Source organism: Penicillium rubens, assembly GCF_028828025.1.
Source record: "Penicillium rubens strain IBT 27055 chromosome Unknown utg000002l_segment0_segment0, whole genome shotgun sequence".
In the NCBI taxonomy this organism is placed as follows: domain Eukaryota; kingdom Fungi; phylum Ascomycota; class Eurotiomycetes; order Eurotiales; family Aspergillaceae; genus Penicillium; species Penicillium rubens.
The window spans coordinates 7,703,353-7,723,298 of NW_026890600.1; the positions used below are offsets into that span (position 1 = coordinate 7,703,353).

Consider the following 19,946-nt stretch of genomic DNA (forward strand, 5'->3'; position numbering starts at 1 on the left):
ACAGGCAGGTCACGACACCACCGAATCGGGTTTAGCCGGGCTTGGCAAGCCGAACACCCGCAGGGCTCGGTTTGTTCCTCCTTCCTCCTCCATCAGCTTTCTTTGGTTCACTTGCGCCGCGAATCAACGTAAGTCCACGTATCTACCACCTTGCGAAAGCTCATTGAGAGCCGCTCTATTCAGTGCGACCAATTTCTGACCCCCTTCAGCCTAGACAAGATGAGCTACATTGCCCGCCGAGGTCTCTCGACCTTGATCCCCCCCAAGGCAAGAGCACCCCCATTCATGACTATTCGCAGTCACCCGACTCCTCATATGATACTAACTGTCTCTGTAGGTCGCCTCCCCTAACGTGAGTTACCCACGCGCTGCCATCTTCGACTTCCTGCATCCCTTCCACACCCGTTCCGCCCCGAAGCCGTTTTTCGTGCAGCCCGCGATTTGATTAAAATGCCGTCTCTCTTTCGCCAACATAACTGACATATTCTCAATCAAGGCCATTGGTGCCGCCCAGGATGCCGCCCGCATGGAGCGTGTTGTGACCTTCTACGCTGGTCTTCCCCGTGGCCCCGCTGCTCCTGTCAAGCCTACCGGTCTCATCGGTCGCTACCAGGCCCGCTACTTCAGTGGCAAGAACGCCTCCGGTGTTCGTACGTATTTGCCAATTATTCCCTTGTATTGATATGAGTACTGATTTCGACGCAGCCCTTGTCCACGCTATTGGCGGTATCCTGATCCTGGGTTACAGCATGGAATACTACTTCCACCTGCGTATGTATTTCACGGCTATTACACTGCTTATATACCCTCTTTATAGTCGGGACATCACTAACTTGATGTTCTTTGACCAGGTCACCACAAGAACCACCCCCACTAAGCTTTCCCTTTCCATCAGATAGGTGGAGGATTGATGTATATACTGGATCCTCTGTCCTAGTCCAAGGGAGAACTGTGGCTTTAGCGAGAATTCTAGAATCTCACTGTGTTTCAATATTCAGATCTACTACCCTTTGTCGTTCTCTCGTAGTTGCGGTAGATTTAGCCCCGGAGTATACATATTACGTAGAAGTTTTAGTGACTTCCTCGTCACATATCAACTTCACGTCAGATATCAAATATCAATAAATGCTTGGAAGTTTAGCATTTGCAAACAACGACAGCATCCAACAAAACGACATTCTAAACTGACCAGAACGTCACAAAATTAGGGCTTTTGAAAAGAATCCAACGTGAAGGTGTGTGGGCAGACATCAACTTTCGTACGGGCCACGCTAAACCGAAAACAGCGACCCTCAGCTTCAACCCGAGTTGACTCTTGAACCTCGTATCATCCTCACTATCTTTGTGTCATCAACCGTCCTTACGCATACTCCCTCCTTCTTTGCCCTAATCCCTTCTGGGACCTCCTGGGCTGCGGATATCCCCAAGCCACGCGCCTATCGATTCCGCGATCGTACTCTCCACATCGAGCCCAACCCGACGCGGGCTTTCTCATCAACATCCGAGAGAGTTGGCCGATACCATCCCTGGTTGTGATAACCCATATATTCAGGGTGCAACCAGTCAAGGAACCAGTGCAACTGTGGCGATCCTTGGTATCTGACGATAGGTATGTCTTGGGAGTCTGGCATGTTTGATCTGCAGCTGCCTATTGCATCCCCGGATCTATCTCCCCACTGTCAGGGCACTTGGCTTACATGGTCGCAATTATTGTACGGAACAGAATCGAGTATTGTTATGGCAGAGCAGAAAAACCGCGATGTGGTAGATCAGACCCTGTCGGGCGGCGAGCCTTCGCCTTCCGACGTTCCTGCGAGCACCAACGACAATCCATCTGCTGGAGGGGACGCAGGGAAGACCGAGCATATCGCAATGGCTACCACTACATCGAACAATTCAAATGATCAGCAAAACCATGAGAAAACGAACACTCCTGATTCGCGGGGAGAAAAAGCTGCCGGCGACAAGGACGCTGGAGGCTCGACGACGGTGAGCATTGCTTCTGGATACGCTCTGAAGCACTTGCTAACATGGGCGCAGGATATTTCTAAGCAAGGCGCCGGAGTTGTTGCGACGCGAGTTCTGGAACTTAATGGACTGGCCTCGGCATCGGATGGTGGAGAGGATACAGCATCACAAGGTGGTTCGGAATCAGATGCGAGCCGGCCAGATAGCAGGAATCAGACTCACAGTGGCTCACTCAAAAAGCCATCAGGGTTCAAGCCAGTTTCATTTCCCAAGTTCTCGGTGAACAAGGTTCCGGGGGCCCCAACACCATCCAAGGCGCCTGAGAAAGGTATGTTCTTTGCCACGCATCTCTCATAATGGGCACTAACTTGTTCAGCGCCAACGTCTACAACACCACTCGGTACCCCACAGCCAAGCTCCCGGCCGCGCTTGGTTGCGAAGTCTACACAGGGCTCGCGTGATTCGTTTTCGAAGGCTGGAGCAGGCGGAGGCAAGCCTGGTGGATCAGGGCCAGATCCGAATCAAGTGTGGAATAAGAACCGGCGTATGTATTTCTCATGCGATGCAACAGAATTGCTTAGACTGACAATGATATCCGTGTAGCTGTTGCGCCCGCCCCTCCGAACCACTTGACGGATGAAGAATTGAAGCAACAATACGGAATCCATATGACTTCTCGTATCCAAGAAGATGGGGCTGTTAGCTCCGAAGCAAAATGGGCGGATATTGATGACGATGAAGATGATTGGGCCCCTGAGACGATCGAGTGGACAGATGGAACGAAGGTCAATCTCACTCAACCTCACACTGAACCCCCTCCGGCTCCCGGTCATCGGGAGACCAAGGAGTCACCGCCTGTGGAGCCAAGCGTTCCGAAGGAGCCTGTCAAGACTGCGCCGAAGCCAGCTGCATCTATGGGGTCCCGTGGTATGGTACTCAAAGTTGGAGCTAATGCTGAACGGCAAGCAAGAACTGCGAGCGCTTCCTCTAACGGCACAAATGACAAAGTTCCATCTAGCTCCACCAGCCCAGCACCGCCATCCAAGTCTCCCTGGGCCGCTCTGCCTCCTGTTGATAGAGTGTCTCCAGTCAATGTCCCGGTTCAGCCTTACCAACAGCGCATGACCGCGAGATACCCCCAGAGAGACGACGGCCATCATGCCCCAATGGCAATGCCGCCCAAGGAGATTGCAGCGGATGATTTCAACCGTGCGTGGAAAGATCAGTCAGATTTGCCGCAGCTTTTCAATCCTCGATCTTCCCAGTACGAGCCGGTGGGTGAAACCAGGAGAGGATCTTGGCGTCATGACCAACACTCGCGTGCTCCTGCAGTTTTGCAGAGACCAAACGACCATCCAAGTGGACCCGCAGAGCCATCTGCTGCATTCCAGACGCACAGGTCTAGTCATCAGGATGGCATGGGTTGGGGTCGTCGTCGCACATCGTCGAACGTGAGCGGAGGAAGCGGAGGGTTTGGCCGTAGGATGTCAGTTGGCCGATTCGATGCTCCTCCGAGATACAATGATGCTCGCAGAGGTTCTCAAGTGAATGGTCTGGGTGATTCAGCGATAGTGGGTCACGAGCAGCATCAAGGCAAAGACCAAATTGCTCCGTCTGGTCCAAATGGTACAGCACGTCCGGCTGTTGATGTAGGTATATCTCCTGTGGAAGCACATGCAGCGGTTCCTCAAGTTCAGCAAGAACCTCAGGAGGACCCTGTTGCTCTGCAAGAGCGTATTATGAAGGAGAAACGCCTAGAGGCCAGGCAACGAAGGATTGAGCAGGAAGAGAAAGAGGAAGCAGCTAAAAAGGAGAGGATTAGGCAACGTCTCGCGGCTATGGGTCCTGCGCCAGAGAAAAAGGCCCCCGAGACACGCAACCCCCCCTCTCTTCAACCTCAACCTCATCCTCACCCTCACTCTCTTCATCCTCCCCAAACCCCTTCCCAACTTCCTTCTCAACCCATTCACTCTATTTCTTCACCTCCAAAACCTCCTGTGCCAGAGCCCGATCGTGAACCAAAACAGTATGGTTTGATGAAAGTGCATCATCCCGACTCTGTCAAGAAACTCGTTGGTGCGCATGAGCGGACATCTGAGAGCAAACATCTCAACCGACGTGTCTCATCACCCCACCAAGAACCCCATCGAGATCCTGCACCTCTATCTTCCTCTCACTTCAAAACTGAACCTCATTCACCTGTCCAGAGCAAGACATCTGATTCAAAGCTCGAGGAGCAAGGTACTCAGTGGCAAGGAAATTTGACTACTACTTCACCCTGGTCTCATCCTAACATTGCTGGACCATCCACATCTGCCAAAAATTTGTGGAAACCGTTTGGCAGTGACCGCACTCCAACTCTTGGGAACGGCATCTTTGACCAACCTCTTGGGACTTTTGCATCACGTGAAAACCCTCTAGGCCAACTCGGCTTGGATTCACCAAATATGTCTACCCCTCCCAACTTCTCTGCTCCTAATGAGCCCACCGAATCTTTGCCGTCACCCGAGACACGTCATCCCTCATCCCTTAACCCCATTGGACGCCCCAGCCCAATCGGACCGCCCAGCAGCACACGGGAGGCTCGCATTAAGGAGTGGAATAAACGCGCCGAAAACATCTTCGAGAAAGAGAAACAGGAAGCCAAGGAATTCCTGAAGCGACTTGAGGAGCGACGCAAGGGAGGAGCCCCAGCCCCGCCTCCCCCGCCTATGGTTTTCCATGAGACTTTTAAGAAAATCCGTTGCACTGAAGACGGTAGACGGGTCGTCACTCAAGTCACCGAATCAGTCGTCAACAACGATGAAGCCATCGCCAGGGCCAAGGCGGCTGCGAAGCAGCACGCCAACCCTCTCACGACTATTGATACTCCTATGGATGGTCTCAACATGTCCGATATTGGTGTTCGTCCGGCCAGCAACGTTTCTACTCGGAGCTCTCGCTTCTTCCCCTCGGCGTCTGAGCAGTCGAAACGCCAGGTCACCGAGAAGGAGCGCAGCAGTCCTTCGCCTCCTCCTCCTGAGGAAATCAGCCACCCTGCCCATCATGGAGACGTGAAGCACCCGAATGTGAACCTTCCCGCCCCTAAGCCTCCCAAGCCCGTTGTCAAGCTGCCTCCAAAGGCCGTGAGTGCCCCGGCGCCCCCTCCGACTTTTGCTTCCATGGCAGCTGCGCCACCGCGTAACACGGTGCCTGCTTCCTCCACCGCGATGTCGTGGCAGGATAAGATTAACGGTCTCCTTGGGAAGACAACTCCTACCCAGAAGAAGAGTGTCCTAGCTGTGACATCAGCTACTAAGGAGCCCCTTCCCGTCCAAACTAGCGCTGTATCTGTCTCTATTCCGCAGACGAAGGCTGGATCACAGGCTGGCAATGGCGATTTCGCCGTCCGACAAGTCGATGAGCAAGATGAGATGTTTGAAGACCGGGAACCCGGATCTCTGCCTGCTGTTCGCGTGCCGAATATGGCTCCCCAGAATTCTTGGAGCGCAACTCGTCCATCAGAACGCCCCCGTGGAAGAAATCTCAAACAGGTGCAATCGCAGAGCATTCAGCCATTCCTGGTTGGCCAGGATGATCGGGATGGCCAGGGTAATATTCGCGCTAGAATTCTCCTTCCCGGTGGCTCTGAGGCAAAGACTGTCATCATCCAAGGAAAGGCTGGCCCGCCTCGAGGCCGCAATGCTAATACCAATTCGAGACCCCGCAAGGGTATCAACAACAAGCCGAACGAAGGTTCCGGTGCCAACAAGAAGTCTGCCTCCAACCCCGTCCCACGACAGCCACCCCGTCAGCACACGGGCTGGACTCCACCGCCCACTCCTCGTTAAGAGGTTTCGGCTCTCCAAACATATGGTTATCTGAAAGCGCTTTCACATCTTTTTGCTGGTTCATCTTGGGAGGCGAGGACTTGGGTTCATCCTTGCCAATTCCTAATCGACATTTGTTTCAGATCCTTGTTGCCATTGCCCACTTCATTACTTCTGGAGTTGGGCCACGATTCGGATCCTTCCTCTATCCCCTTCACGCATTCGCGTTTCTCATGTACTTGTGACTTTCAATTTCTCGCCTATTGTGTTCCCTCGCCCGACCGACCCAGGACTGCAGCCCTTTGGCTTTTCATGTGAGGACCATCGTTGTCCTATCCAGCGTCCTGCTTGTGCGGTCATTGCCCGGGTGGTGCGTGCTTGTTCCGACCAAGCAGTATCACGTTGCCCAGTGTTGTCGAGTATTCAGCGAAATCCGCACCGATACTTTTAAGAGAATTCCATTGTTACACAATTCCACGTTCTTTGTAGAGTGTAAACGTAACCTCCAACTCTCAAGATAGGTAAAAGAAGGGTTTGGCTTGCTGTGTATCTCCATCTCCCAAACATGTATTCTCCGTCCATTACTTCTCCAGAATGAGTGAGTGCCCAATCTCAAGCAGATCCATCTCAGAAGCGACAGCGTTGTCCATACCTCACTTTCACCCGTCAACGCCCCCCGTCAAACTCCCCCGGTCAAACTCCAACCACCCCGCTCTCTGGGTGTTGTGAGTTGAGCACTAGGATCTATTCCAGTGAGACGAGGGTGATGGGTCAGATCAAGAGCTCAACAAATCCCTTATTTTAGGCCATGAGCTAACTGTATGTTACAGGTGACAGATGACGAAGTGCGAAGACGAAGCACGCATCCGAGACCCCAACGAGAGCATAATCCGAAACCGCCCCAGAGCCTGCACATGTGCATTCCGGCTGATCTATCCATTCGGGACCCTCCGATCCATAACACTGAACTACCATGCCCATGAAGTTACCGGACTCGTGGCCTAGACCATGCTCTTGCGCCGATTCCTACATATACATACCCCAAACACCAAAGACCGGGGGTCGCCCCCTTTGGAGCGAGCCTGTAGCTCGGCTACAATCAATAGCAGGGGATCCTTATACTCTCTGTCAAGTATTGCTGGCTATGGGCATATCTATGGGACGGCACCGCCACATCCAAAGTCGCCTGTTGGGCGGCAGGCAATGGCCGCGGCTGTGGGTTGGAGGAGGAAATGTATGCTATTATGATGGGACACTCGGCCTTGCTCTTGGACTACCGCGGGGAATTTTCGCTGGTGATATGGGTGTCGCATGCTTTATGCCCGAGTTTAAGTGAGAACTTACGGGATTCCTTGCAGGGGGTTGGTCGCCAGTGTTCGGCGTCTTATTGGGCTGTTTTATATGACTTGGATCGTATACTCGGCGTGCTGTTGGAATGAATATGGAGACCTGCAAGCTCTTTCTATTTAATGAGAATATGAATAGATAATCTGCATATATTTTCAGTTTTATACCAGGATAGCTTTACTTGATTACATTGTCACATTGATAGAAGGGACAGAAAAGTCCCTGTCTATGACCATTTGGTATTCTGAGTGATGAAAGGCTTTTAATTAGAAACAGGCTCAGAAGCAGAAGCATGAGCAGAAAATAGCCAAAATAATTTACACATATGATAGGTATCAACCGAGGAAAGCCCTTATAAGGCTGAAGATAAACAAACGCCTTGTCCCTCGAATACGCCCAGATCAACCATAATGTCAGAGCAACTGTATCAACGTAGATATAGTGGCATCACTGATACCACAAGTCCGAAGACGGCCACAGTGTCGACGTCCATAACGCCCCCAGACCAACCCCGAGCATCCATTAGTTAACCACGCATATTAAAAACAGTTCGCATGAAATTCAACAAAAGAAAAGTAAGCAGAAAAGCCCTCCGCTCACCAGTTCCAGGTCCGGCTGGAAGCAGCAAAGACAGGAGGCTTCCACTGAAGACGGGCAGGATCGATTTTGCGCGCGCCTTTGATCTCCTCCTTCTTGAGACGCTTTTCGTGTTCTTCCACGACTTGGTCCGTGAGTACAATGACCCAGTTACCCTTCTGCAAGGAGAGTTAGTAAAACCACACGGTATTGTATGTGCTGCAGTGAGTGCACACGTAGAGAATCAGACTTACGTGGTATCGGAGCATGTTGAATACAACAAGAGTCTCGTGAACATCCTTCTCAGTCATGGAGGTGAGCACCGCGAGCTCGTTCTCGCTTATAGCTTCTCGATTTGGCTCAATCAGTAACTCCACTAGTGTCTCGCGCCAGTACTGTCGATAACCAAGTAGACCGAGATCACTGAGTGGCTTCTCAGGAGAGCCGAGCTTGCCTTCGCGCTTGCTGAGCTCGTAGCTGAACGAGATGAGCAGACGGCCGAAACCGCGGCGCTGGTATTGCGGTAAAGTCATAATACACGCCAGGTTGTACCCTTCAGCAGAGTCCTTCTCCTTGGAGAAGTAGCCAACGAAATGGCAGCCGGTCTCGTCGCGTGTGGTCATGCAGTAGAACAAGAACGGGTCGACGTCGTAGTAAAGCGTCTTGTGATCGAGGAAGAGCTTACTCAGGAGACACAGATTCCGGCACCAGGTACGCTGGCGACGGCCGTCGACTTCAAAGAAGGAGATGTAGTCGTCACGGTAGATCTCATTACCAGGTGGGTGGGTCAAGGTGCATTTTGCGCGATGACGCTCGAACGCACGCTTGTTGTCGAAGTAGCTGAGGCAGAACTCGTCGATGTAGACTAAGTCGACGTCCGAGAAGGAATCCGGGTACGGGGAGAAGTACCACGGCTCGACGTCGTACTTGCCCATCTGGAGGCGGGTCAAGTTTCGTACACGATGGATCTCTGTCGGGTTCTGTGTCATACTACCACCTGTGCGGAGTCGCTCGATTTCCTCCCCGCGAGTGATCACCTCACCGGTTGCCATTTGGACATGGTCTTCTTTTACCGATTTGCTTTCCGCTGGAGCATCTGCCATCTCGAAGTCTTCTGACTCGGTGGGCTTCGGCGTGGCCACTGTTGATGCAGCCTCAGACGGGAACAGCGAGGTGTCTCCTCCAGGTGTCTCGACACCAAGGTTCTCTTTCCCTCCAGCTTTCGAGGGCCGTGCCAATTTGCCGACGTTCACGTTCTTGCCGCCCAGGATATCAGGTGTTTGTGACGTATCACGGCTGTCAGCCCGGGCACGCTTATTCGCACCCACATTCTTGCTGGGAGCCGCTTTGCTGGCGGCGGCGGTCTTTTTCTTGTCAGCCTTGTCTGGCTGGGGCCATTCGACTTCCTGGGAGAGATCGATGCGAGAAGACGCAACCCATTCTGGAATATAAGTTAGGAAAAGTCCAAAGTGAGCCAATGCACTTACTGCAGTAGGAACTTACCATCGAGACGCTTGTTGAAATCAACATAGTGTACGCTGGGATCTATATCAGCACCAATTCAAAAGCAGGGACATGATAAGTGCAAAGGTAAACATACTAAAAGGAAGGACCATCCTTCCGCTGTCTAATAGACAGAATCTCAGCTTTTCGCAATTCTCCATCCTACACAGAATAGTCAGTATCAAAGCCCAGACTGGGGGTTGACCATGCCGATTGATAATCACGTGACATGATCACCAAAATTTGCGACCACAGGGCCAAAACGGACCTTCTGCACCATGGCCTTCACACCGATTCTATGAGGCCAGTTAGTATCTGCGACCGGTAAAAGTAGACACAAAAACCCCAAGGCTAATTATTCCAGATATAAAAAGCGACATACCTGATGGTGTTGAGCGTGGCGAACCCTTTGTCAACGGGGTCGGGCGTCCCCGTCGCCTCCCCATGGGAATCTCGGACGCCCATCTTCTTGGACTGGCAGTAGGGACTGAAGCAATATCAGAGATGAGAATGATGGAATCGAGCAGATACTGTGGTCATTTGGTGATGGGGAAATGGTGGCGGGAAAGGGAGCAAACTGGGAGGTTGTTATGTAAGCTATTCCGCATCGGGCGAGTCTATACAGAACTTGATATAGTTACATTTTCGTGATTAAAAAGAGTACATTACAAGAGGCAAGGTGAATTTCTTCATTGCTTGAACCAATCCAAATGATAATGCCGTAAACACCGTCCCCGTTCTCGGAATTCGCATCCCCTTCCCATGTTGCCATGCCACGATCTTGTAGATAAAATACAGAGTCCAAACCAACGCCAAGCGCCTTGCAATGAATCAGAGACGAGGAATAGACGAGAAGGAATCATATATCCCAGCCAAAAGGCTATATAAGTCTCTCTAATCACCCTTCATATTTCCGCTTGACACCATTCGCATTCGCGGATGGTGGCATAGCCTGAGCTCTCCGCTTTTTCTCCTCGTCCCCGGCAGCCATGTTGTGCTGGCGCTGCTTCCAAGCTGTTTTGATGACGGGAGCGAGGCGAATGAGATCATCTTCGGTGACGCGGTCCTCGATACTTTCAAGAACCTTTTCAACAGTGGAGATGTGGTTTGCATCGTTCTTGTCATCACGAATACGATAGAAGCGCCAGCGTCCTTCCGCATCTTTGGCACACTCAACGATAGTGTCATCAAGTGGAACACGCAGGGCTTTGAGATCTTCCCATTCCTTCGGCTCAACGAACATCTCCCCAAAATGACGGTACTCGCCAGCATTGAGCATGACAAACAGGTGGCATATCGGAATAGCGTCGTAGTCCAAGTAGGGCTGGGTAATACCCTCAGCCTCATCTTCGGTATCCGGCTCTAGCGTCGGAAACTCAAGACGCATACGGAAATCAATGGTGTTCTCTTGGGGTGGCTTCCACTTTAGGATGTGTTCGTCGGTGCCGATGCGGTACGGAGTACTGCGGCAAGTAAAGATGAGACCGTCGTTACCGTGGATGCGCTTGACCTTGGGAATGATTTCGCGGAACATCATCTCAATACCGTAACTGAATTGTGTGGATTTGTCCTCGACTGCGAAGGGGCGGTGGGCTTTCTCCTCCGGGAATTTGCGATACATGGCATTGTATGGCCTGAGCACCTTTTCCTTGAAGTACGCCAACCGCTTGTCCAGAGTACGGTGCATCAAGCTTTGTCCGTCCAGAACCAGACAGTCGAAGACCAGATATTTCAGCTGGGTGGTGCCATCCTCGTAGGTGTCATTGACAAGCTCGCCGTCCACCAGGGTGTCGACGTGGTATCCCTGGTAACTTTCGTCGTTCGGCAGGGGGAAGTGTAGGCCCGGTACGTAGCGGTAGTCGTTCTTGCGATCGATGAGGTAGTGAATTTCCGGCATGTCAGAGTCGGGATCTCCGCGCGCAAAGTACATCAGGCAGCGGATGCCGTCGGTCTTTTCGCAGACAAAGTAGTCCTCCCGTTGCAGCTCATTGAGGTGCTTTGACGAGAAGCTGACCGGTTGTGCTCCAGGAAAGTTGAGGTTACTGCGCCCGAGGAGTTGGGCGACTTCGCGGCGAAATTGATCAGCTAGGTCATGGTCGGCTTTGATGCCTATCGCGTCTAGATCGGGGACAGCGTGGCCCATTGTGAAGGATCGAAGGTCAACAGAGGTGGGTGTTATGGCACGAGAAGCCCAAGAATGGGTCTGGAAGGCTCGGGGTTCCCTCAAAAGTCGAGAGGGGGGTCAAGCTGCGATCAATAAGACTCGGAAAGCTTGGTGGAGTGATAGCAAATGCGAAGGGCGCGCGCCCGCAATCGCCACAATATAAACCAGATGTTTTTCGACTGCAGGTGGCTTTGAAGCAAATGAATGAAGAAGATCACTCAAAGGTCAGAGTAAGGCTCGCTTTGCTCATGCTGTCAGGTTCCAAAGACAATGGATGATCGGCGAACAGAACGAGCTGGGAGATGCGCTGATGCCTCAGGCATGTATAACGTAAGCTGAATATCTCTGAATAGCTTCACTTGGTAGGGCTGCCCAGGCTACAGGGCTAGTGATCCTGCATGGTGCATTCGCCGTAATTTCCTACATGACTACTCCGTACGTATAGTATGTATGTTTACATATATATCAGTCAGAACTCAGGAAGGTGGAAAGTATTCAATTGCAACTACTTTCGTCAAATGTACACATCACGCCAGCCGGGGTATCATATCGTCACCTTTCAAAGCAGACAGAACCAGCCTGTACCCATGGCCTATCCAGGGAAATCGAGGAGCGCAAAAGATGGAAAGAAAATTGAAGAAGAATGGTACGATGGTCAGTACTCCTCCGCACCCATGAACGCCAGCATCCAGTATCCAGTACAGGCAGTAATAGCTCAAACCCAACCACAAACGAAGAGAGAGTCGTCATAAATCATCGCCTAATAGGCGGAATTCGACTGGCATGCCAATCAAGAGGCTGCAGTGACCGGAGTCTTGCGGTTCCCTGGAACAGCAGATCTTTTGCCTACATCGATTCCACCAGCGGAGACATCAGGCTCCCCATTGGCATCTTCAACAGACGATTCCAAATCGTCTGCGACAGTCGAGAAAAGTATTCCGCCGAAAAGGGGCTGGCTATCGCCGTTGGAGAAAAGTCCACCGCCGTTCCGGACTCCCATAGCATGCGACATCTGCTCCTTGATGCGGACATATCTGTACTTCGACTTGGTGGTGATGACGGGGTGGCGAATAAGAGGCTGGGGCGCAGAACGGGCAATGGCAGCCATGACGGCATCTCTTTCTTCATCTGAATCAATAGGACCGGTGTTCTCGATATCCTCCTGCAGAGGAGCGTTGGCATCGATAGCAGCCTCTGTAGTTCGAACGGGTTAGTCACCTTGCGATCTATAGTGAGCATAAACAAGATAATAGTAAACTTACTCTGCTGGCGAGCCTGGTTCTTCTTCTGATACTGCTGGAGAAGCATATCATACGGCAGTGTCCGGCCAGGAACCGAGCGCTTGGCACCCATTGAATGGCTCTTGCAGGTCAAGGAACGAGCGCACTGCGCGCCGTTAGGAAGAGTAACACCACACTGTTTCTCGACATCGACAGGGCCCTTCGGCTTGGCCGTCTTTTGCTTAGGCTCATCCTTCTTCTTCTTTTTCTTTGACTCCTTGCCGTCGTCCTCATCGGCCTTGCGCTTCTTGCCCTTCCTGTTGCCGTCCTCGGTACCCTTCGTAGCGCTCTTCTTGGCGCTCTTCTGGCCCATGTTGGGATTGTCCCCGTCGGCCTTGTCGGGGCCGTCATCGTCTCTATCGTCGCCGGCCTTCAGGCGATTTGCCGCGTCGCGGGCCTCCTTCTTCTTGCGCGCCTTCTCCTGCTTGGCCTTCAAACAGCCGCGGACATGCTCCGCTGCGGTTTGCTTGAGAGTGGGCCGCTTGCAATGCTTGCAGATTACAGTCTCGAGGAGGTCGTCTTCGCGCGGCTTGCCGGTCGGGAATACGGCGACGACTTTGCTGTCGAGGACGGGCAGGGGCGAAGCGGTAGGAGAGGTATCGATGGGGCCATCTTTGGCATCTATGTGGATTTTTTAGTATCATAAACGCCTGTAGAAACATGTCCGGGGAGCTTTACCATCTGCCTTCTTCTTGGTGGACGCCTTGGATGTCTTCTTCACCTTGATCTTGCCGGGTTTGGTATCCTTGTCCGTGAAGGTGTACCCGGACGCATCAACCAGACTTCCCCGTCCTGTCAACAAACACATAATTAGCTTAGATCATTTAAAAACGCTAGATGCGCCGAGCTTGATGTCAAAGTATCTCAGGCGTTTTGCGCCTTTGACAGGAACCAGGTATTGCGTACCTTGACCGGGGTCACCATTGTTCGCCATGGTGAGCGCAAAGTGAAAGATTACCGAGAGACAGAACGATTTCTTGTCACTCAGAGAGCCTTTGAAATGGCGTGGGAGGCGGTTATCAAGGAATGAGTTCAGTCTCCGGAGTCAAGGTCGGCCTGGGGCTCCGCATTAGGATCGGTCACGTGCCATCTATTGATCTTTGATCTACTGAATAGTTAACTAGACATTTAGACACCTACTGTGCTTTGATCGTAATATTTTCATTTTTTCTTTCTTTCTTTTATTATTGAAAATGGCCAATGAGTGAGGGTATCAATTTTCTTTCAACAATCTCTTCACATAATACATTGTTGGTCGGTCAGATCAATCAGGCAACGATTCCTCCCAGGCATCAGTACCTGCCAAGCCTCTGGCCCTAAAAAAGAACCACATAGTTGTAGTTGAAACGAAAATATCGTACAATAAAGAATCATGAATAGTTTGCAAAGCAAAGGCTACTGTTTGTGCCGCCAAAGCCAAAGCTATTTGTCAAGGCAACATCAATCTGTCGGGACTGGGGATCTTTCGGCGCATAGTTGCAATTAAACCCATCAGCCAAGCGGTCTAGGTTGATAGTAGGTGGCATGGTATTCTGTCCCCTGTTAGCGCAAGGTCCAGCACAGTACGTCCAGTGCACTACTGCAGCTCACCTCATGGATTGCAAGTACACTGATCAAAGCTTCTATAGCTCCAGCACCGCCAAGCAGGTGACCAAGGGCACCCTTCGTGCTGCTAACGTTCACATGAGCAGCCTTATCTTTGCCATCAGCGCCAAGCAGAAGTGCCTTGATAGCAGCGTTCTCGGCAGCGTCGCCGACAATGGTCGAAGTTGCGTGTGCATTGACATAGTCAACTGCGGCAGGGCGTAACTGGGCCTGCTTAAGAGCCTTCTTCATGGCCATGAACGCGCCTTCGCCATTTTCCTTAGGCGAGGTCATATGGTGTGCGTCGCTAGAGCAGCCGTACCCTTTGAGTTCTGCGTAAATCCGCGCCCCTCTTGAGAGGGCATGTTCTAGTTCCTATATCTCAGACATCAATATCAGGTTGTAGTATTCGCATACGAGACAGGAAACAAACCTCAAGAACCATCACAGCTGCACCTTCGCCAACCACAAAGCCTGCACGGTCAGCATCGAATGGCCGTGAGGCCTTCTCTGGAGTGTCGTTGAATTCCGTCGCTAGACTTCTTGCGCGCGCAAAGCCGCCAATGGCCAAAGGATGGATACACGACTCGGCGCCACCGGCCACCATCACATTGGCATCACCACAGGCAATGAAGCGAGCTGCATCGCCAATGGAATGGGCACCAGTCGTGCAAGCCGTCGTTGCGGAATGGCTCGGGCCCATGAACCCGTACTTCATGGAAATATGCCCAGCGCCAAGGTTAATCAGCAGCTTTGGCACGAACAGTGGATTGACCTTCTTGTAGCCCTGTGCAAGAAGTTAGTCGTAGGCTTCCTTAGATCATGTACGATAGAAGAGACTTACCCCCTTGTCGTAGGCAATAACCGTGTTGTAGATTTCGTCAAAGTTTCCAATGCCTGATCCCAGGCAGACTCCCTATCAAAATGGTTAGCATAGCTGTCGAAGTGGCGCGTGCTCCCACACATACTGTCGCCTCCCTCTGCTCAAAAGGCTCAGGTTTCCAGTCCGCATCTTGAAGCGCCTCTTCTGTCGCCGCCATGGCATACTGCGCAAATTGAGCCATCTTCCGCTCCTCCTATCCGCGCCCAAAAGATCAGCATTGCCAATAAAACACAGATAAAAAAAGTGAAGGTAGTTAGGGGGAAAAGCGTACAACTCGACTCAACCATTCGGAAGCAGTCCACCCCCCGTTCTCGCGACTGCCCTGTGGAACAACAGCAGCAACTTGGCAGGGCTGCTCAGCATACCGCGTATCGCGATCTTTCACATTAACCACACCACAATGACCATCTAGCAAACGTTTCCACGTACGCCGAATCCCTGAAGCCAAGCAAGGTGTTAGTCATAGTAGCATTTAGATATTGCAAACACAAAGCCCGATCAATCACGTATAATGAAACCCAGGATGTATACGGCAGGTACTGCCTCTTATCTCCAAGTGTCCCGCACTAATCTGCATGCCCTCCGTCATTGGCTGTCACAACCTTCCCCTTCCGGAGTGGGAAGTGGGGAACGTAGAGGGAGCTCGAGAGCCCGGAGTCCGGGGATATCGGACATCATGCATGGGCTCCCGGATAAGCGAAGATGGATGGAATGCGCTCGCAGAGATTGTGCTGACAGACGGAATTGCGGTATTGCGTAATTGCAAGTTCGCATGCATTCTGTCCCCGATAACATGTCCATATGAGCTCCAAGGATGACCTTGGGGCTACCAATGCCAGCAAAAAAACAAACTAAAAAGACAAAGCAACTCACCTACACCTAGCGGTGTCACCGCCCCAAGACCGGTTACAACAACTCGTCGCATTGCATCGTAGCTCTGTATAAAAGCTATCGGAGGAGTTGTCAAAAGAAAGAAACGAAAAGCGGGCCAAAGCCAAGAAGGGAAGGTCTGCACGATCGGGACAACCCCATCTGTTCGTCTTTCCCTTTACAACACCTGCTGCTTCAGGAAACTCGACGAGACAGAGATATGTAGAACAATAAATATCGTCATTTCCAATTTTACTTTTACTTCATCCCAATAACTCCAGTCATGCCTGCTTGGAAGACCTTCCTTACACTGGCTTTAGCCGGCTCCGCGGCCTCCTGCGCGCACCACGATAACGGCGAGGTAGTGCCCGAACATGAGCGGGCGGAATTACTCAAGAAGTGGGATCAGGAGGTACGATACTACAGCATCCAAGAAAAGAGGATCGATTCCTAACATGTAACCATCCAGTGGTCCTTCTCCGGCATTGCCAGCTTCGCCCACCTGAAGCCAGTCAAGTGTCTAATCGAGCCCGATGAGCACTACGACATTGCCATTATTGGCGCACCATTCGACACAGCCGTCAGCTACCGACCAGGTACGAAAGCAAATCCCCTCCCAATACATCCAGCATGAATTCAACCCCAGAACTCAAATTAACCAAAAACCCAGGCGCCCGCTTCGGACCACGCGCAATCCGCGCCGCCAGCGCCCGCCAAATGGCCGCAACAAGCTACAACACGCGCGCCGGCCTGAACCCATACCAATCATGGGCGAAGATCACCGACTGCGGCGACATCCCGATCACACCGTTCGACAACGGGCTGGCCGAGCGACAGATGTACGAAGCATTCCTTGAGCTAGGGTCGCGCAGCATCGTGAACAAAGCACCCAAGGCGAACGGGATCGGCGCTACACACCCCAAGCTCGTAACGCTGGGCGGAGACCACAGCGTTGCGCTGCCGGCACTGCGGGCCCTGCACCAGATCTACCAGAAGCCGATAACAGTCGTGCACTTCGATGCGCATCTCGACACATGGAATCCTGTGCGATACAGCGCGTACTGGCAGTCCGAGCAGACGCAGTTTAACCACGGGTCGTTCTTCCACAAGGCGAGTCGGGAGGGATTGATTTGTAATTCTACTTCTGCGCATGCGGGGCTGCGGACTCGGCTTACTGGTGTTGATGCGGGGGATTATACGAATCCTGGGCCTGAGCAGGGATTTATTCGGGTTCATGCGGATGATATCGATGAGCTTGGGCCTATGGGGGTTGTTGAGACGATTATTGCCCGCACCGGGATTGATCCTGAGCAGCCTGTTTATCTTTCTGTTGATATTGATGTTTTGGATCCGTCTACGGCGCCCGGGACGGGAACGCCTGAGCCTGGTGGTTGGACTACGCGTGAGTTTATTCGGATTCTGCGTGGGTTGGAGAAGTTGAATATTGTTGGGGCGGATATTGTGGAGGTTTCGCCGGCTTATGACAATAAGGGGGAGACTACTGCTCTTGCGGCGGCGCAGGTTGCTTTTGAGATTATTACCAGTCTTGTTAAGTCTGGTGTTGACGAGGAGCTTGGTGGGTGGTATGGGTGGATGGAGCAGGAGGAGAAGAAGGAGAAGATGGAGAGTAAGGATGAGCTTTGAATTTGGACGGATCTACGATCTACGAGATGTATGTGGAATGAAGTTGAAGAATAAATGACATATAATGTTTTGAATCCACGATAATTGTAAACTGGAGTGATGTCATGGCAGTAGGAGCTCATTTAGCCTATGATATCAGAGACTCGGACCTCAACTTGGGAAGTACAATACCATACTACTGAGTAATATACGTATATATCTTCAACCAAATAACTTCATAGAACTAGAATTGGAGTCTGTGACTTTCTAAGACCCAGAAATAACGTTGCTCTTCAGTGAGACATAACTTGAAAGACTGCAAGAGATTGCAGCAGCATGAACGAAGATGCCTGTATCAAGATCACGTGCAGACGAGTAATGGGCGATTGTAGATCAGATTGGAATAAACGGCGAGACCGCAGGGGCAACAAAAAAGACGCATAGAAGAAGCCGGATCTGCAAGAGAAGGGTACAGCAAGCTCAAGTTCATAGTCCGGTGGTCGCAAAGTTGGGGGTACATAAATAGCACGTGAAAGAGCAAAAGGACAGGAGGATATGGGGATATGGGACAACGGGACGGAAACCGTCCAGCCAAAACACGACGCCCTGACGTCCAACGCCGAGAGAGACGATCCAAGAGGTGCAAGCGCCGGGTGCGGAGAAGGTGATATGTAGAATGGAAGTGTAGCCGACGCGACAAAAATGGGAGAAAGTCAAAATTGCTGTCGCTGTAGTTCGTAAAGGAGAAGAATGAGGGTGAAGGTGAGAATAGAGGAGGGTAACTCCAAACCAGGTCGTTGAAGACGGCAGATAGACGCAGCCAGGCGCAGCAAGAAGAAGAGAAGCAGAGATAGAGAGCAGGAGGAAAAAAAAAAAAAAAAAAAAAAACACAGCAAATTAGAGAGGCTAGATCTCAAACCAGGATATGTGAACAGAGACAAAAAAATAAGAGAAAAGGGGATCAAGAAAAAGCACAGAAGCCATTTTCAACTGGAAAACGTAGATATGGAACGCTTCAGATAGCATCGCTAGCCATAATACAAGACCACTCCTCCCCCCTTTTTTTTTTTGTCGCCGAATTTGGATATCCCAGAAAACCAGTCCAGCCAGAAATATTTGCCGCCCAGTAGAACGTTGAAAGAGTTAGAAAAAGAGAAATAAACAGGTTCATTCCATCGTAGCTGCTTCGAGGCGCGCGTCAACCAGGCATCAACCCAAGTGCAACATATCCGCACTCGGGACCAACCTGTTGCGATAAGTCCGTGAAGAGTGAGTTCACAGCAAGCGGCAGCCCCTTGACTTCTTCTTGGGCGCGGGCTCGAGTGCCGCGACAATAGCCTAGAAAGTAGAAACAAACTGGGTTAGTGGCGGTGTGGAGATATCGGGCAGCGAAAAAATGGAAGATTCGGTGTACCTCGTCAAAGACATCCTTCAGCTTGTACTGTGTCAGCGCAGAACACTCGACATATTTAACAGCGCCAAGTTCCTTAGCCATCCGGTCACCGTCTTCCTTGCGGATGGGGGACATCTTCTGGCGGGCGAGCTTGTCCCGCACACCGGCGTCATCGCGCAAATCAGTCTGGGTGCCGACGATCAGGCAGGGAACACCGGGGCAGTGGTGGTGGACTTCCGGGAACCACTTTTCGCGGACGTTCTCGAATGAAGCAGGTGAGGTGACGGAGAAGCAGACCAAGAACACGTCAGTCTGCGGGTAAGAGAGCGGGCGCAGGCGGTCGTAATCCTCTTGACCGGCGGTATCGAACAGTCCAAGAGTGTAAGGCTCATCGCCGATCCTGAATTTGGAGAGCGATCGGTTAGAAGTGTTATCCTTTTGAGGTTGGACGTATAATGGTTTTTTTTTTCTCGGGGAGGGGGGGATGGCGGATGATGACTTACATCACGGTCACGGCGTAGTTGTCGAAGACAGTGGGGACATATTCCGAAGGGAACTTGTTCGTTGTGTATGAGATGAGCAGGCAGGTCTTTCCTACTGCACCGTCCCCCACCACGACACATCTGGGGTTGTTAGCCATAAGATCTGGGAGGTTTTCGCCGAAGAGGAAGCGGAAATAGGATAGCGTACTTGATGGTAGCGACGACCATTTTGAAGAAGTATTGATGTAAGAGTGTTAGAGAGGAAGAGGTGTGGGAGACAAAAAGGGAGGAAGAAGCTGTGGTCTGGATTGAATGGGGCAACCCGCAGAGTATGGAGTCTAGACACCTGGTCTCGATACACCGTACAGCTTTTTTTTTTTTCTTCTCGCTTGACTGTCTATGTATTTATCAGATATTAGGATTTTTTTTTTTTTTTTTATATTCTTAGATGTACTTTTTATATC

General features: G+C 51.5%; 8 protein-coding genes across 8 annotated transcripts; 3 read left to right on the forward strand and 5 right to left on the reverse strand.

Moving 5' to 3' along the window:
* Positions 1-219: 219 nt before the first annotated feature.
* N7525_005340 (F1F0 ATP synthase subunit f) lies at positions 220-877 on the forward strand (the record flags this gene model as incomplete). The annotated part of the gene is made up of 5 exons (XM_061213366.1): positions 220-267; positions 338-352; positions 497-650; positions 706-771; positions 852-877. The coding sequence occupies 5 exons, from the start codon at positions 220-222 to the stop codon at positions 875-877; spliced, it is 309 nt and encodes a 102-aa protein (XP_061070387.1).
* An 860-nt stretch (positions 878-1,737) lies between these two features.
* Positions 1,738-5,798, forward strand: N7525_005341 (uncharacterized protein; the record flags this gene model as incomplete). The annotated part of the gene is made up of 3 exons (XM_061213367.1): positions 1,738-2,296; positions 2,345-2,512; positions 2,572-5,798. 3 exons carry the CDS (start codon positions 1,738-1,740, stop codon positions 5,796-5,798), a joined length of 3,954 nt encoding a protein of 1,317 aa, XP_061070388.1.
* Positions 5,799-7,720: 1,922 nt separating this feature from the next.
* On the reverse strand, positions 7,721-9,668 carry N7525_005342 (NuA4 histone acetyltransferase complex catalytic subunit ESA1; the record flags this gene model as incomplete). The annotated part of the gene is made up of 6 exons (XM_002564873.2): positions 7,721-7,879; positions 7,955-9,141; positions 9,204-9,238; positions 9,301-9,365; positions 9,472-9,499; positions 9,586-9,668. 6 exons carry the CDS (start codon positions 9,666-9,668, stop codon positions 7,721-7,723), a joined length of 1,557 nt encoding a protein of 518 aa, XP_002564919.2.
* A 433-nt stretch (positions 9,669-10,101) lies between these two features.
* Positions 10,102-11,346, reverse strand: N7525_005343 (mRNA guanylyltransferase; the record flags this gene model as incomplete). The annotated part of the gene is made up of 1 exon (XM_002564871.1): positions 10,102-11,346. The coding sequence occupies one exon, from the start codon at positions 11,344-11,346 to the stop codon at positions 10,102-10,104; it is 1,245 nt and encodes a 414-aa protein (XP_002564917.1).
* Positions 11,347-12,157: 811 nt separating this feature from the next.
* N7525_005344 (deubiquitination module subunit SGF73) lies at positions 12,158-13,581 on the reverse strand (the record flags this gene model as incomplete). The annotated part of the gene is made up of 4 exons (XM_061213368.1): positions 12,158-12,561; positions 12,630-13,268; positions 13,326-13,439; positions 13,554-13,581. The coding sequence occupies 4 exons, from the start codon at positions 13,579-13,581 to the stop codon at positions 12,158-12,160; spliced, it is 1,185 nt and encodes a 394-aa protein (XP_061070389.1).
* Positions 13,582-14,017: 436 nt separating this feature from the next.
* Positions 14,018-16,039, reverse strand: N7525_005345 (putative beta-ketoacyl synthase (Cem1); the record flags this gene model as incomplete). The annotated part of the gene is made up of 7 exons (XM_061213369.1): positions 14,018-14,179; positions 14,238-14,606; positions 14,665-15,018; positions 15,076-15,147; positions 15,200-15,307; positions 15,386-15,552; positions 15,988-16,039. The coding sequence occupies 7 exons, from the start codon at positions 16,037-16,039 to the stop codon at positions 14,018-14,020; spliced, it is 1,284 nt and encodes a 427-aa protein (XP_061070390.1).
* A 228-nt stretch (positions 16,040-16,267) lies between these two features.
* Positions 16,268-17,628, forward strand: N7525_005346 (agmatinase; the record flags this gene model as incomplete). The annotated part of the gene is made up of 3 exons (XM_002564868.1): positions 16,268-16,396; positions 16,454-16,580; positions 16,655-17,628. 3 exons carry the CDS (start codon positions 16,268-16,270, stop codon positions 17,626-17,628), a joined length of 1,230 nt encoding a protein of 409 aa, XP_002564914.1.
* A 1,254-nt stretch (positions 17,629-18,882) lies between these two features.
* cdc42 (Rho family GTPase CDC42) lies at positions 18,883-19,710 on the reverse strand (the record flags this gene model as incomplete). Its single annotated transcript, XM_002564867.1, has 4 exons — positions 18,883-18,945; positions 19,022-19,400; positions 19,504-19,623; positions 19,691-19,710. The coding sequence occupies 4 exons, from the start codon at positions 19,708-19,710 to the stop codon at positions 18,883-18,885; spliced, it is 582 nt and encodes a 193-aa protein (XP_002564913.1).
* Positions 19,711-19,946: the final 236 nt, after the last annotated feature.